This window comes from Cnephaeus nilssonii (assembly GCF_951640355.1).
Source record: "Cnephaeus nilssonii genome assembly, chromosome: 5".
Classification (NCBI taxonomy): Eukaryota; Metazoa; Chordata; class Mammalia; order Chiroptera; family Vespertilionidae; genus Cnephaeus; species Cnephaeus nilssonii.
Window position 1 is genome coordinate 87,051,925 of NC_137076.1, and position 14,377 is coordinate 87,066,301.

General features: G+C 47.4%; 1 protein-coding gene across 2 annotated transcripts in view; it reads right to left on the reverse strand.

Annotated features, from left to right (window-relative positions):
• Positions 1–865: 865 nt before the first annotated feature.
• Positions 866–14,377, reverse strand: part of HTR4 (5-hydroxytryptamine receptor 4) — a 116,812-nt gene continuing 103,300 nt past the window's right edge. For both annotated transcript variants that reach the window (XM_079770374.1, XM_079770372.1), the window contains one exon: positions 866–1,276. In XM_079770374.1, the coding sequence (XP_079626500.1) occupies positions 1,189–1,276 (88 nt within the window). In that variant the 3' untranslated portion in view covers positions 866–1,188. The remainder of the gene's footprint in view (positions 1,277–14,377) is intronic.

A 14,377-nucleotide genomic window follows, 5' to 3' on the forward strand; every position in this document is an offset into this window, starting at 1 on the left:
GGTGGTAACTTTGACATCAGGGAAGCGTCTACGTAGGAGCTTGGAGAAGGGGAGATGCTGGTAAAAGATGTAGAAAAGCGGTATTGCAGGAGCTTCACAGGCAGGGGTCAATGAGGCTTCCTAGAAAACAAGTTGGTCTGGGGCTCTGTCTTCACCGAAAGAGCCCATGGCCCTGACCGAGACCAGGCACTGACTCAGCACAGGGCCCCGAAAGCCACTCAACTGATTACAGCAACTGAGTGTTGTTCCCCAAATCGGAGCGGCAGGATCATTCTCAATTGATGTTCTGGGTAAAGGCACAGGCCCTTTTCGCATTGCCACGGAAGGGAAGTGAATCAGGATTCATTCCAAATGACTCAAAGCCAGTCTGCCAAGGAGAGAATGTCACCTTTAAACAGATGTGCACATCAGACCAGCTCTTAACAGAGCTGGTAATAGATCTGAAACCAAATCCTAAGCAGAGTTCCCAGAGTCTATACCCCCCAAAATATGACAAGAAAAAAAAATGCTCATGTCTATAAACCAAAATGTATTGATGCTTCTCTTGTCAGCACTTCGGTGCTTCTGGACGAACCTCTTGGCATTGCTATCAACCTAATTTTGTTAAAAGAGCCTTGATGAACTCATCCACCAAAGCATGTCCAGAAGCAGATGGCCAGAATGGAGAGAAAACTGGAGCTGTTGAGTGTAGGAAGGATTAAAAGGGTGAGTGGGTGGCAGATCACTGTCTCCTAACAGTGATCAGGGTTCTTAAGAGGAAAAGGTGGCCAACGGCATGGCCCCATTGGAACAGTGACAGAGTCAAGAGCCAACAAAGGAAAGAACTTCCTTTAATTAGAGCTTCCCTACGGCAGAAGGATCTGCATCAGGAGGTAGTGAGCTCCTGTCTCTGGGGGTGTGCAAGCAGAGATCGACCGACTTCCAGGGATGCTGTGAAGGATGCTACTCCTGCGTTGGGTGGGAGGCTGGGTCTGACGATGCTTGAAGTCCCTTCTCAACTCTGTGATCCTCCACGCTCTGGCCTCAGGTCCTGTCCAACACGGACGGTCCTCCATGACCTTCCCTGGGCCCTGGGCCCACTTTCTCATACCTCACTGGTGGTGATGAGGGTCAGGAGAGGTGCCAGGGTGTCCTGTTCATGCAGACACAAATGGGAATGAATGGCTTAGCTGTGAGCCATGTCCTCAATCAGAAGCATGATTCCAGGGATTCTGGGTCAGTGTGTATGGGCAGTTTCTCGAGTTCCTGGTGATGCCCACTGTGCAGAACTGTGTACCTAGGGAGGAAGGAAAGCAAGCATGAGAACTCAATAGGCCTCTTTCAAATGCACCTAGGAGAGCACTCCCACCAATCCTCATTTCCTTTTAATGCTGTCTGCGGGGTGGGGGTGGAGGGTGGGGGGAGGGGCTGCATACGAGGCAGGGGTACTTCCTCAAAATAAGGTCCAAAGAAATGCATCCACACTGCTCATTTTAAAGGTGAGGGACAGAAGGCCTTAGGAGAATTGCTAGGAGAATAGCAGGCCCAGGGTTACTTAGACACTGAGTGGCAGAGCTGGGACTAGGCCCCAGATTCTTTCCTCCCTGCAAAGCCTGGGGCTCCCGTGTTACTCACCAAAATGGACCCTATGTACCACCTCAAGCTCCACCCGCACATCTCTGCCAGGGACTGTTCCGGATTCAGCAACATCAAAGTGCTGACTGAGATCCTAAACCCCTCAGAGCCTGAAAGACAATGTAACTGTATTTGTTCCTTTTGGGGGCATTTGGAAGAGCACATCCATTAGATGAATCAAACAGCAAGTTGACTTCAAGCATCGCAGTGAAATTGACTTCTTGACAAGTGTTTATTATTTTTCTGCAATATCACATGGTTGCACTCAATATGTTAATTGCATTTAAATCAATTTCAATTGCATGCAAGTCTTGTCACCAATAACCCAGATTCCAGCATCTGGCAGTCATTGTTATGAAATTTCTAGAGAGTTTAGGAGCATCATCCCCACTCACTTTCCTGAGACCAATGTCAAACCCATTCAGTAACACACACACACACACACACACACACACACACACACACACACACACACACACCAGTTTGTTATTTGGCATTATATGTTGACAACCAACTTGATGGTTTATCATGGGTTACATTAATGCTTTTCTTTGCATTATATTGATTGCTTGTGTGTACCAGGGACTGTACTAAGCCCTCTCCATGTATTACCTTATATTTAATCTCACAAAAGCCCCATGAGATAGTATGATGTTCATTTTTAAGTTAAGCAAAATGGCACAGCTTCAGGGACTCTCCCAAGGGAATACTGGTAATATGTGAAGATACAGCCCATAGAATCTGGTCTATCTGGTGCAACACCCATATGCTTACCTGGTTCTCACATAGCCCACGGACCAGTGTAAATTTAGAACAGTGAGTCTCCACAGGAGCACTGAACAGGCATTTTTGGTTGTCATGGCAGGAGCGGTGCTATTGGCATCTAGTGGGTAGAGACCAGGGATGCTGCCAAATATTGTCCAAGACACAGTACAGTTCTTCCAGAACAAAGACTTATCTGGCCCAAAATGTCAGCAGTGCCAAGACTAAGAACCTTGATATAGACCGAGTTCCCAAACCAGGCTCTCCCAGTTACCATCTTTGAGATGTTCAACAAGTTCTTTAACCTCCCCACATGTCACCTCCCTCTTCTGTAACTGAGGGTGCTGGTGCCTGCATCATAGCACCAGCATCTGGATTAAAGAATGCAATGCATGAAAGCAGCAGCACAGGGTCTGGCACAGAGTAGAATTCCAATATACTGAAACCAAAATTATTCTCCTTCTCATTTAGTTATAAGAATATAAGAATGATGATAATAATATATGTATAGCAGTTTATTATTTCAAAATATTTTCTCCTTTATTTCCTTGATAGGTAAAATCTAAAAGGACTCAAGATATGAAAGACTACCAGATGTTGTCTTTCTCCCTGATCAAAGTCCCAACCTCTTGTTTGGCAAGCAGGCATGCTAAAGCAGAACTAATTGATTTTTCCATACGTAACTCCTGCAGGCCAGTCAAGGCCTGCAATTATTGGGAGGAGAGAGTGAGGCTCAGGGCAGTTGACTAAGTACTTAAGCATTACGGTAAGTGTGTGGCAGAGCCTGGCCAGGAGCACAGGCAGACTCCTGCCCATTGCTCTTACCCCTGAACAGCATTGTTAATGACTTAAGTCCAGGTATTCAAAAAAGGGCTTCGAACCTAACACCCCATGAAATGGGATTGCACTCCTGAGCTACAGGGATATCTCTGAAGTGAATACTTGTGCAAGAGAAACTTTAATGATAATAATGAGAAATACACAGCTCAAATTATTGAGAAGTGAGGATGTGTGTTGGTAACAGTTTTAGTAATTACATATATGGTTTCGTTTATATCATTCATTTTTCACAACCCTAAGTGCTAGCTACTATACTTAGATCTACTTTACCGATTAGGAAACTGAAGCTCAGAGAGGTTAAGCAATTAATGTTAGGTCACAGTCTCCATGATGCCCACACTCTTAACCTCAAAACACACTCCTGAACCTGGCCAATAAGTCTACTTCAGTGGCAATCAATGGCACTTTCTCCTTCACTGTGTTCACATAAAGAGAGTGTCCTAGTTGGGGAACCAAACTGATACTTCTGATCGTGTAAGCTGTGCTGCCACGGAATACAGCACACCTCGACAGCAGCCGTTCACACACCTCTCGGAGGGCTCTATTTCTCCCGTGCTAAAGAGTGGGTTGTTCAGGAATAACTAGAAAAGAGGTGTGGGTATTCCAAGTGGAGGTTCTCTTTATCCTGCTGCAGTTGACTGGGGGTGAGCAGACAAACACGTTTTCTAGTTGCAACTTTTGGGTGGGTCCTCTCACTGTGGTATGCCGAGGGATACACACAGAATGGAGGAACTCGTCTGAGATTTCCTTGGCAGGACTCGGGTAGAGGGCCTTGTGTCTCAAATGCAGTGTGGCCTGCAGAGGCATTGCCTGGGCTGGGGTGGTCCCCATTCTTCATGAGATGGATATATTTGTAATTTGGTATTTTCAGTTTGACAGTAAATCAGTAATTTGAGTGGATTTGGGACCATCTGGATGGGGCACCTTATGAAGTCACATTGCCTAGTGAATTCAGGTCGCCTTTGCATTCGGGGCCCCCCTGATGTTGCAGTGACAGTGGCTAACTTTATATGCAGCATCTCTCTAACTGGGGTGCATGAATCCCAAGCGGTCTGTGGGCACATTCATGGGGATCTACACATCCCTGATTTGAGCAATACTGGGGCAAAGAAAGCACACATGAACAGCGGGCACACAGAATGGCATTCAAATCCTGACCCTACCATTTACTAGTTGTGTGACCTGGTCAAGTAGATTGGTTCCAGGGGACATCATAGCTTTGTTGTGATCATAAAATGAACATCTTTAAGGGACTTAGCAAAGGGGAGCTACGTAGTGAGAGCAGGAATCATTACTGTTGAGGAAGCCAAAGCTCAGGACGAGTGACTTCTTCAGGGTTGAATGGTTAAGTACACAGGCTCTGGAGGCAGAATGCCTGGGTCGGCGTCCTGACTCTGGCATTGACTAGCTCTGTGATTATTTCCGATGTCATGGGCATTACATGAGATTATGGCCATAAAATGCTTATTTGAATAGTGCCTGCCAACAAGTACACACTCCATTAATGTTAATTAACACTACTGCTATCTAATGATCCAGGTAAGACTCGAACCCAGTACTTCATTGATGATTCAGTGCAGGACTCCACTCCTTCGTAGTTGATCCAATGTTTGTTCACTTAGCAATTGACCATGAGGCTGAAAGAAACCTTCAAGACGGCCGTAGAGATAAAGACGTAGCCTCCCCAGGAGGCTGCCATCTGCTCAGCGTGGCAAACGTCTTCTGGCTCTGTCTGGGGTAGGATCTTACTTGCAGTCTTGTAGCTGCGCTGGTGGGTGCAGACCCTAGAGGTGAGGGTGTACCTGGACAGTGTCAGGTCCAGATGAAAACTCTCTGCCGTTTCCCAAGCAACAGCAAGGCAGGAGGCAGCTTCCCTCTTTGCATTAATTTACTCAAACATGACGGGAACCACATGAGGTTTGGTGATTACCTGAGACTACAATTCATTCACTGAGCAAGCAGCATCACACTTAGAGCAGCCTGCATGCGGTAGTTAGTGGCATAAAAATCGCCCCCTCTGCTGCCCAGTCGGGCATTATAAAGAAATGGTTAGGCTTTATTTCATATCACACCCTTACGGCAGTGCTCACACGGGGGCTCTTGCAAGGAGATTTTTAATTATTAAAATATAAGGCACAGGGGTTTAAAGAGACTCAACCCTAAGGAAGAGTTTCATGGAAGCTGGAGCCCCATCACCTGGACATAAGGATCTCACACTGTTTTCTGGATGTTCAGGAAGGAATGAGACTTTCAAATCCTAGACATGCATGCACTCAGCCACTTATTTATCTAAAACTGTGTTTTGAGTGCCTACCACAGTCCAGGCATGTGCCGTGCCCTGGGCAGCGAGAAAAATCTATGCCCATCCCTGTCCTCAGGGACCTCACAGCAGAGTGCGGGAGACTCACAGTTAGATGCCAAAGCACAGCCAGGAGAAGTGTTAGGAAGGAGAGGCATTCGGTGATGCTATGAGAGAATTCACGGGGGGATGAGGCCAAGGTGAATGTGTCAGGGTTCTGTGACCAAGGAAGTGATGGAGATGAAAACCAAGAAGTGGGTAAAGGTTAAGCAGGCAAAGGGGAGAAAGATGCCAACATGTGCCAAGGCCCCCTGTTGTGGGGGCAGAGGGTACAGTGAGAGCAGAAGAGGGTGGTGCAGGTCAAGCTGAGAATTCAGACTCGGGAGACTGAGTCATGCTAAAGATTGTTGTGCTCATCCTCAGAGCAGCAGAAAGCAGGCCAAGGTTGTACATGGAGTGAGCTCATGAGGACTTTAGCTCTGAAAGAACATTCTAGCTGCAGTGTGTGGAATAGACTGGAGTGAGGTTGGAGTGGGAGCCCAGGAGGTGTATTAGCTTCCTATTGCTGCTGTAACAAATTATTGCATGCCACAGGTGATTTTCAAGGTGTCCAGAGATGTTGGTGGCTCAGAGATGTAAGATGGTAGTGGTGGTGTTGAGAAGTAGTCAGATTCAGGATATGTCTGGAAGGTAGAGTTGATGGGACCGTTGATGCATTGGACATGAGCCAATGAGGGCACTGGAGGCATGGCATGGGTTGACAAAGGCCTGGAGGCAGGAACGAGCGCCGAGGGGCATGCTTTGTCTGAGGCATGGGCAATGTTCTAAGACTGTATCCTACATGGCGGGACCCTCATGATGAGATGAGTGTCCTTATAAAAGAGGAAGTGCAATCAGAGTGTTTGCACTCTCCCAACCCCCCATCCCAACCCTCATGTGAGGATGCATCGAGAGGGTGTCCGTCTGTAAGACCGGAAGAACATTCTCACCCGGAACTGAATGTACTGGCACCTTGATCTTGGACTTCCCAGCCTCTAAAGCTGAGAGGTAACTGTTGTGTAAGCCTCCCAGTCTATGCTGTTTTATTATAGCAGCAAAGGCTGACAGATACAGGAGGTCTCAAGGAATCAAAGAAAGGATGTGTATGAAGGGACAAGAAACACAGTTTAGCTTGTGGAGATAAGACTTTTTGCCCTGAGCTATTAATTTAGGAAAATCTGAGTCATCAAGAGAAAAACGAACCAACAGAGGAGCATGTGTGTGGATGTGTTTCTGTGAATCATTCACCAGCAACATTTCATTTACCCAAAGGCCATGCACCGAGTGGCCCAAGCTATCCAGAGACCTGCACCGAGATGTGTTTTGTTTGTTTGTTCTTTATAAAGGTCTCTGAATCTCAGCGTAGTTGCCACAATGGTGTGGACTTTTCTTGTTGCCTTCCTCAGTGTCTCACTCAGAATATTGAAACTCAGTTTGCACCCAGCTCTAGAGGGCTTGCTTCTTCCACACACAGCAGGGCGGAAACTGGAAACTGGGAGATAACGATGCAAGTGATAAACAGAGTGATTACAGGAACAGATGACAGCCAATGTGTGCAAGGAGAAGAGAAACAGAAGAAAGGCAACTGAAATCAGCACAGCAACCAACAGGGGCCATTTAGTGTAGAGGAGATTTCACACACTCAACGGCATTACCGTTGGATAACTAATAATAGACATTCAAAATAACAACTTTGAACAAAGTTACTCAAAGTCAGATTTGACATTGGGGGAATCCAAACCAAATCTGTAGTTCAGTTAACAGTCTCAGATAAATGCTAATTTTCCAGCTTTGACAAACCTCCATGGTTATGTAAATGCCAGCATTAGGGGGAGTTGTGTGAATAGTACCCAGGAACTCCCTGTACTATCTCTGTGCTATTCTTCTACAGATATAAACCTGTTTCAAAAGAAAAGGTTTCAAAAGTGTTTAAAACTTAAAAAAAAACCAACAACCACACACCAGGGTTTAACACAGTCATTTGTTTGAAAAAGGTAAAGGAATTCACCACCGACAGCCAATGAGATGCAGAATGAATGGGGCCCCGGATAACCCGGGGGAGAGACCCCGTGGGCACCGGATGACACTGCTGACCTCAGCCCCGTCAGAGGACTTGGGAAAGCTGTGCTCCCAGCGCAGGGAGGGAGCCCAAAGCAAAATGGAAAGATTGATGGACGCACAATAAAATAAAGCCCCCAAAGCATCGAGATCTTTAGCCTTCAGATCAATAGCCATCACAGTGCAGAGGGACCTGCGGGCTTGGGATGTTTCTGTGATGCGATGTGCCCATGGGACCAAGGTTGTCCAGTGAGGACAGGGGGATATGCAGTATCCAAGGACATTTTGTAGGAAGAAGTGAGTGGACAGACAGACAGACTCACAACACAGTGACAGACTTACAGAGCACGCTCAGAGCTAGACAGGAACTGGTCTACTGCAGAAGAGCAGGAGGAAGCTGGAGACAGGGGAGCAGCCACTTTTAGTTGTAACAGAAAACAGCCACAGGCGAGGGAGAGCCAAAGAGAAGTGGGAAAGAAAAAAGATAGAAAACGCAGAGGTTAGTGGACAGGTGACCCGAGCCCGCGTGAGCGTATAGCAGCCTCAACGTGCCTTTAGGGGAAGGGGAGGCGGGGCGCCTAATTATTGCACAACATGGTTATGTCACACCACACGCCTAAAAAGTACTTTTATCGCTAGTGTGTCATTTGAATCTCACAGCAACCTGGGACGCTCACAGAGCAGGTTGCTGCCTTCATTTACCAAGAAAGGAAACGGGCACAGAGAGGAAAGTTACCTGCCCACGGGCGCCCAGCCAGTGGGCAAGCAGTTACCTTTCGTGGTGTCGTGGCCGAGGTGTGCACAGAAAGCCAGCCTCCGGCCCCCCTTCCTCCTCCTCCTCGCTAGCCAGGCCCCATCCCACCTTCCTTACATAAATCACCCCATAGATTACTCCCATTTATAATACCCCCTGTATATGCCCACAGAATATTCATGTCCACCTTGTTGGGTAGCTACTATGAACCCCCACTTTCTGATGAGGAACCTGAGGCTGAGATGCAATGTGACCGAGGAAATCTTGGAGAGAAGAAAAGCCGTCTCTCGACCCCAGGGCCCTAGAGTCTGCACACACACCTTCAATCTCTGAGCTTCACGATTCGCAGCTTCCCGTCTCAAAGCCTGACCTTCCTGTGACCCCCCCCCCCCCCCGCCCCGCAGATTCTGGGCCAGGCAAGCAGCGAGGCTCTTTCCTTCTTGGACTCGGGGTCCCATTCCAAGAAAGAACCATCCCTGCCCCCATCACGTTTCCCAGAGGTTCCCCAGATCCTTGTATTAGGAAACCCCATCCAAATAGCCCCTCCACACCTTCAGGGCTCCAGGTTCTAAAACGCTTGCCTAGCTCTGCCAACTTCTTCCCTCATCAAAACATCCGGTTCCACTTCCGATGAGGCAAGAGGCCAGGCACAAAGCCAGGGCCCTGGAATTAGGATTTTTAAGGCCAATTTGATCCAATCAATTCACCATAAAGTTAAAGGCACAGACCACACTCTCTTCTCCTAGGAAAACGCCCATGTTGAAGAACCTTGGAAGTATAATCGGGTGTGTGTGGCCACTTCCCCCATGCAGCCATCTCTGTCCATCTCAGTGTGACACTCCCTTCCCCTCTTTTGCACAAACATAGCACCTTCTGCTTCTATAATTTATTCGTCAATATAAGCAGCCTATGACAGCCCTTGATGTAGCGTGTTAAAGGCAACCCGAGTGTGCATATAAATAGCATGTTCGCAGATAAATGACAAGCCTCTTGGGGGTAGAAACCATGACTTACTCATCTAGCCCAGTTAGGTATTTTACTGACAATCATGATGGTTGAGAGTCAAACGCCCAGATTCTAACCACGGCTTCATTACTTGGTAGCCTCTCTCCCTGCCCCTCCCCATGCCCGGTTTTCCTCATCTCACAGATAAAAATAACAACAGTGGCTCCCTGAGCGAGTTAGGGTGAGTGGCGACTGGGGCAAGGCATCCCCACCACGTGCTCAGGGCGCCTGGCATGTGCTCATTAAATATTAGCTGGTACAACTCATAAGTTCGTTATGCAATTAAAGGGACTCGGACCCCCAACCTTTTCTTCCTTTAACTGGTCCTCTGTAGTCCTTCATTCGTCCGATGACACGCCCTGGAATCTATCCTTCACTAAGCTAAGGGCTACCATCGGAACACTCCGTATATTCAGTGGAAATCTCCAATTTCAGCAATTCATATGCTGCCATGAAAATTTAAGGAAAAAAACAACTTGGAAACGCCCAGTGGGTTATAAATGAGTTAAAGATTTGAATCTCTGGGGGCCTGTTTGCATGACATGCTTTCCCTGCTGCGTTAGTGCAGGGGGAGCCAGAACCACGCCTTCCCTCTGGGTCTTCCACACAATCCAGTGGGTTCGAGTATTCATGTGGGGCTGGGATTACAAATGGGACAATACAGTTGTAAACTATTAAATATATCACATACATAATAATGAAAACTTGTTATACATATATGTGTGTGTGTATACAGATACACACACATATATACACACACAATCACATATATACATATACACACAATCACATATATACATACACAATCACACATATGCTATTTATTAGGCCTTAATAATTATTTAGTAGATTAACTACTCTTGCATATTTATTTATATACTAGCAGCCCGTTTGCATGAAGATTCGTGCAATAGACCTTCATTCACCTGGCTGCCTGCACCAGTTTTCTGCCGGCACCAGGGACCCAGGCCTTGGCTGTGGCCACCACCTTCTGCCTTCTTTCAGGGTCGGGGCTTGGCCCCGGGCGGTGGCCTTGGGCTCTGCTGCACCCCATCGTCCCTGCTAAGGATCGAAGGAGCCGACCCCCAGTGGTTTCCTGCGATCCGTGCAGGCTCCCCGCTGCTGCCCAAGGCCGGGAAAGCCTCCGCCCGAGGCTTTCCCGGCCTTGGGCTCGGCCGCACCCAGCGTCCCTGCAACGGTTTCCTGGTGGGCGTGGCTGGTGGGTGTAGCGAAGGTACGGTCAATTTGCATATTACTCTATTATTAGGTAGGATTTCCTCTCAGATGCAAGTAACGATACTGTTTTTCTTGGATCTACCCTTAAGGCGTCTAGTTTGAGAGTGCAACATGTAGGCAAGTTATAAACCTGTCTCAAAGTAGTGAGCAAATTCTGGCAACAAACAAACAAAATGTTTCCTCGTGAAAATTTCAGAAGACAGAATTCTTACAAACATGTTTTTGCACTGCACTACACTTAAAAAGGGGGGATGTGATTAATGGTACACACTGAAGCAACGGTAAGATGAAATGTAAAACACTAATGTAAAATAAAAAGTGGATTTTCGAAAATTTTTAAGTTTGTAGTAAAGATCTTCTCAACGGCCCTCCTGTCCAGGCCAACCTCGCTGAATGGACAGCATGGTTTTCCTGTGACCTCTGGCTGCCTGCGCGTTCACTGGCCGGACTGAGCATGTAAAACTACACCCGGTGGGAGCTGTACACAGACACTGTTCCTTACATTTGCACTGCAGACCATGATCTTACAAAGCCCGTTTGGCACTGATTATTGTACTTTTTACTCACCACAAACCCCGGAAGTTGGTATTGTGTAGGTTTGAATGGGCAAGAAGTCACACCCCCTTCGCCTGCCCAGGCAATGTAGAGGCCTTTATGTCATCACACGAGACCATGCTAACGGGGCGGCCTTCCCTTTAAGTTCACTCAGGTTCAGTGCAGGCAGGGCCGTGGCCTGGCAGCTGGGTCGGAGCTGGGGCAGGCCGGAGACCCAGGACGCAGCACAATGAGGCTGCCTTGGCTGTGGTTTGAGGGTGATGTGGTTAGCTGGCTGCCTGGCAGCGGGTGCTAGGAAAACACAAGCTGAGAAGACAGGGCTTGGTGGCAGAAGAGGGAGGAGGCCCGGCAGAGAGCTTGAACCCTAGGGTAAAAGCTCAGAGTGCTCCCAACACCTGAGTAGCTCCCACAACCTGGCTTCTCTGATTAGCTCCACCTTCGTTACTCTTGGAAGAACTCTTCGCTACTTAAAAGGATCTGATCCACAAATATTGAGTTAACACCTTAAAATCACTAGCCGGAGGCTCAGAAGAGAAGACTACATCTGGCCCAACACAGGGACCCCAGGGGAGCTCTCTGTCTCCTGGGCAACATCTGGGAACAAGTTGCAGAGCTGATGCTAAGCCAAGCTCACTGCCATAGTCAGAGGCAGGCCCCCAGCTTCCCCCCGCGTGGCTGATCCCTACCTGCAAAGGGCACTCGCACTGATTCTGCCTCTGTACCTCGGGGGCAATGCTGAAGTGTGGGAAGGGTAATTTCCATTACTTTGCAGCAGTAATATCGGGAAATGCGACTTCACATCCCAACAACAGAGTCTATTTGAATCTACTGCCTTAAAAATAATCTGAGCTGAAGTAGGTTTAAGCTAAGGTTGGTTGGAAATGACAGGGACTCCTTGCATGAGCTAACATTACCTACTTTTATAGTCATTCACTCACGCTAATGCTGTACCACTAGGATCTTAACAATTTGCTTTAAACATCACTCAGAGCGCACATTTTGCTCAACTGTTTTAGCCTTTGGCCCACACCAAATAAAATACAGCTCGGATCTGAGCACACCAGCTCTGCTGTCAAAACGTCCTGGCTCCTCACCTCACACATCCCTCCCTACGCCAGGTACCTCTGTGTGTCCCTCCGGGCGGTCTACGGTCTGGCACGTTCTGAAGCCACCTCTGTCCTGGACAGGAACCACGAGGAGGGTGCTGGCTGCTGTTGATGAATTTCACTCTCTGCGGCATAAACAACGAGGTGCTGCAGGAGGCCTGTGTTTGTTTGGTCAGGGCTTTTTCCATTCGGCTCGGTCATCAGCAGTTGGCTGGTTACAAATGCAGTCCTAAGATCCAATGGCTGGAACCCAATTATCCCAGCTTCCTGTCCGCAGAGTCCTGCCAGCGAAGAACAGTCATGTTTTCCCGCCTCGTCAGGCTCCCGGGCCTCCAAGTATATCCTTTGGAGAACACCAGCCAACAGGTCCTCAGATGTTTTGGATGGAGAGGCACCATGGTGCGGAAAGAGGACACACTGGTGCAGAACACAGAATCCAGCCCTCGCCTGGAATCCGTCTCTTCCTGGCTCCGTGGCTACCCCTCTACTTCTCTGAGCTTCAGTTTTATTAGAGGGAGATAATAACACCAACCACCGGGGGTGTTGGGAGCTCCCAATGGGATGATGTACGTGAAAGAGGCTTGAAAACTATCCTGATGTTGGTGATGGTGGTGACCATAACAAGGTTAGCTGACATGTACTGAGTGCCTGCCATGGGTAGGGCCACATACTGTGTGTTTCATGGACAATATCTCATTTAATATTCACAAACATCTTTTAAAGAATTGGTGGTGATGGTAATAATGATGTTAATAACAATAGCTAACATTTTTTAAAAAAATATATATATTTTATTGATTTTTTACAGAGAGGAAGGGAGAGGGATAGAGAGCTAGAAACATCAATGAGAGAGAAACATCGACCAGCTGCCTCCTGCATACCCCCCACTGGGGACGTGCCCGCAACCAATGTACATGCCCCTGACTGGAATCGAACCTGGGACCTTTCAGTCCGCAGGCCAACGCTCTATCCACTGAGCCAAACCGGTTTCGGCGTAGCTAACATTTCTTAAGTGTTTATTATATACCAGCCTCTAACCTCAGCATTGTATGTGTATTAACATATATAAGCCTTACATCATCATGGACAATAAGCACTGTGATCATCTATGCAACATGAGGAAAAGTAGATTACAGAAGTTGGGTCATTTGCTCAAGATCATACTGCTGGTAAGAGGCCACAAGGATTCAAACACAGGCATTCTGTCTGATTCTAGAACAGGAGTCAGCAAGCGTTTTCCATAAAGGGCTAGATGGTTAGGTTTGGGGGCCACATACAATCCACTGTAGCATTTCTTCTTCTCCATCCTCTTCTGTTTTTTCCTCCCCCTCCTCCTTCACTTCCTCCTCCTCCTTTTCCTGTCTGTTTAGCTTTTTGTTGTTGACTATTTCTGTTTGTTTTTTACACTCCTTTACAAATGTGAAAAACATTCTTAGCTTAAGAATCACACAGAAATAGGGCGATGGCTGGATTTGGCCCACTGTAGGTTGGTGGACCCTTGCTCTAGAAATAATTTCCATTTTTCACATAAGAAAACAGAAACTCAAGTGCTCAAGTAACTAAAATCAGGATTCTAATACAGTTTTGTCTGCTCCCCAAAGCAGTGTCAACCCACAAGCTACTGTTCTATGCCGTGGAAATGTAAGATAGTATCCCCGAGTTAGGGATGCTGTGCTCATCATCCCAGCCAATTTCCAAAGAGAACAGACTTTTTCCTCTTGCAACAGACTTGGAGACAAGCTAGCATCTGAGACTGAGCAGACTCAATGCCGGGCACAGTGCCTGGCACATAGTAGGCATGCCACAAATCTCTACAGCGTGAAGTGATTCTGATTTCTGATTGAATTCAGCGACGCACCACAATCTCAGCTATTTGATCAAACGCGTCTGGACCCCGCACTGGAGTCTATAAGTGAAAGCAATGGCATATTTCTTCGTGGAGCTCATGGGAAATCTATACCATTTCTGAGATAATTTCCATAGAGCTATCTGGAGAAAAGAAAGACGCTATGTGAAGAAATACGATGACAGAAATGGCACTTGGAGACTATGTTTGTGACTCTGAAATAAATACATCACAAACCTGATGCAGGACCACAGGGAGGACTC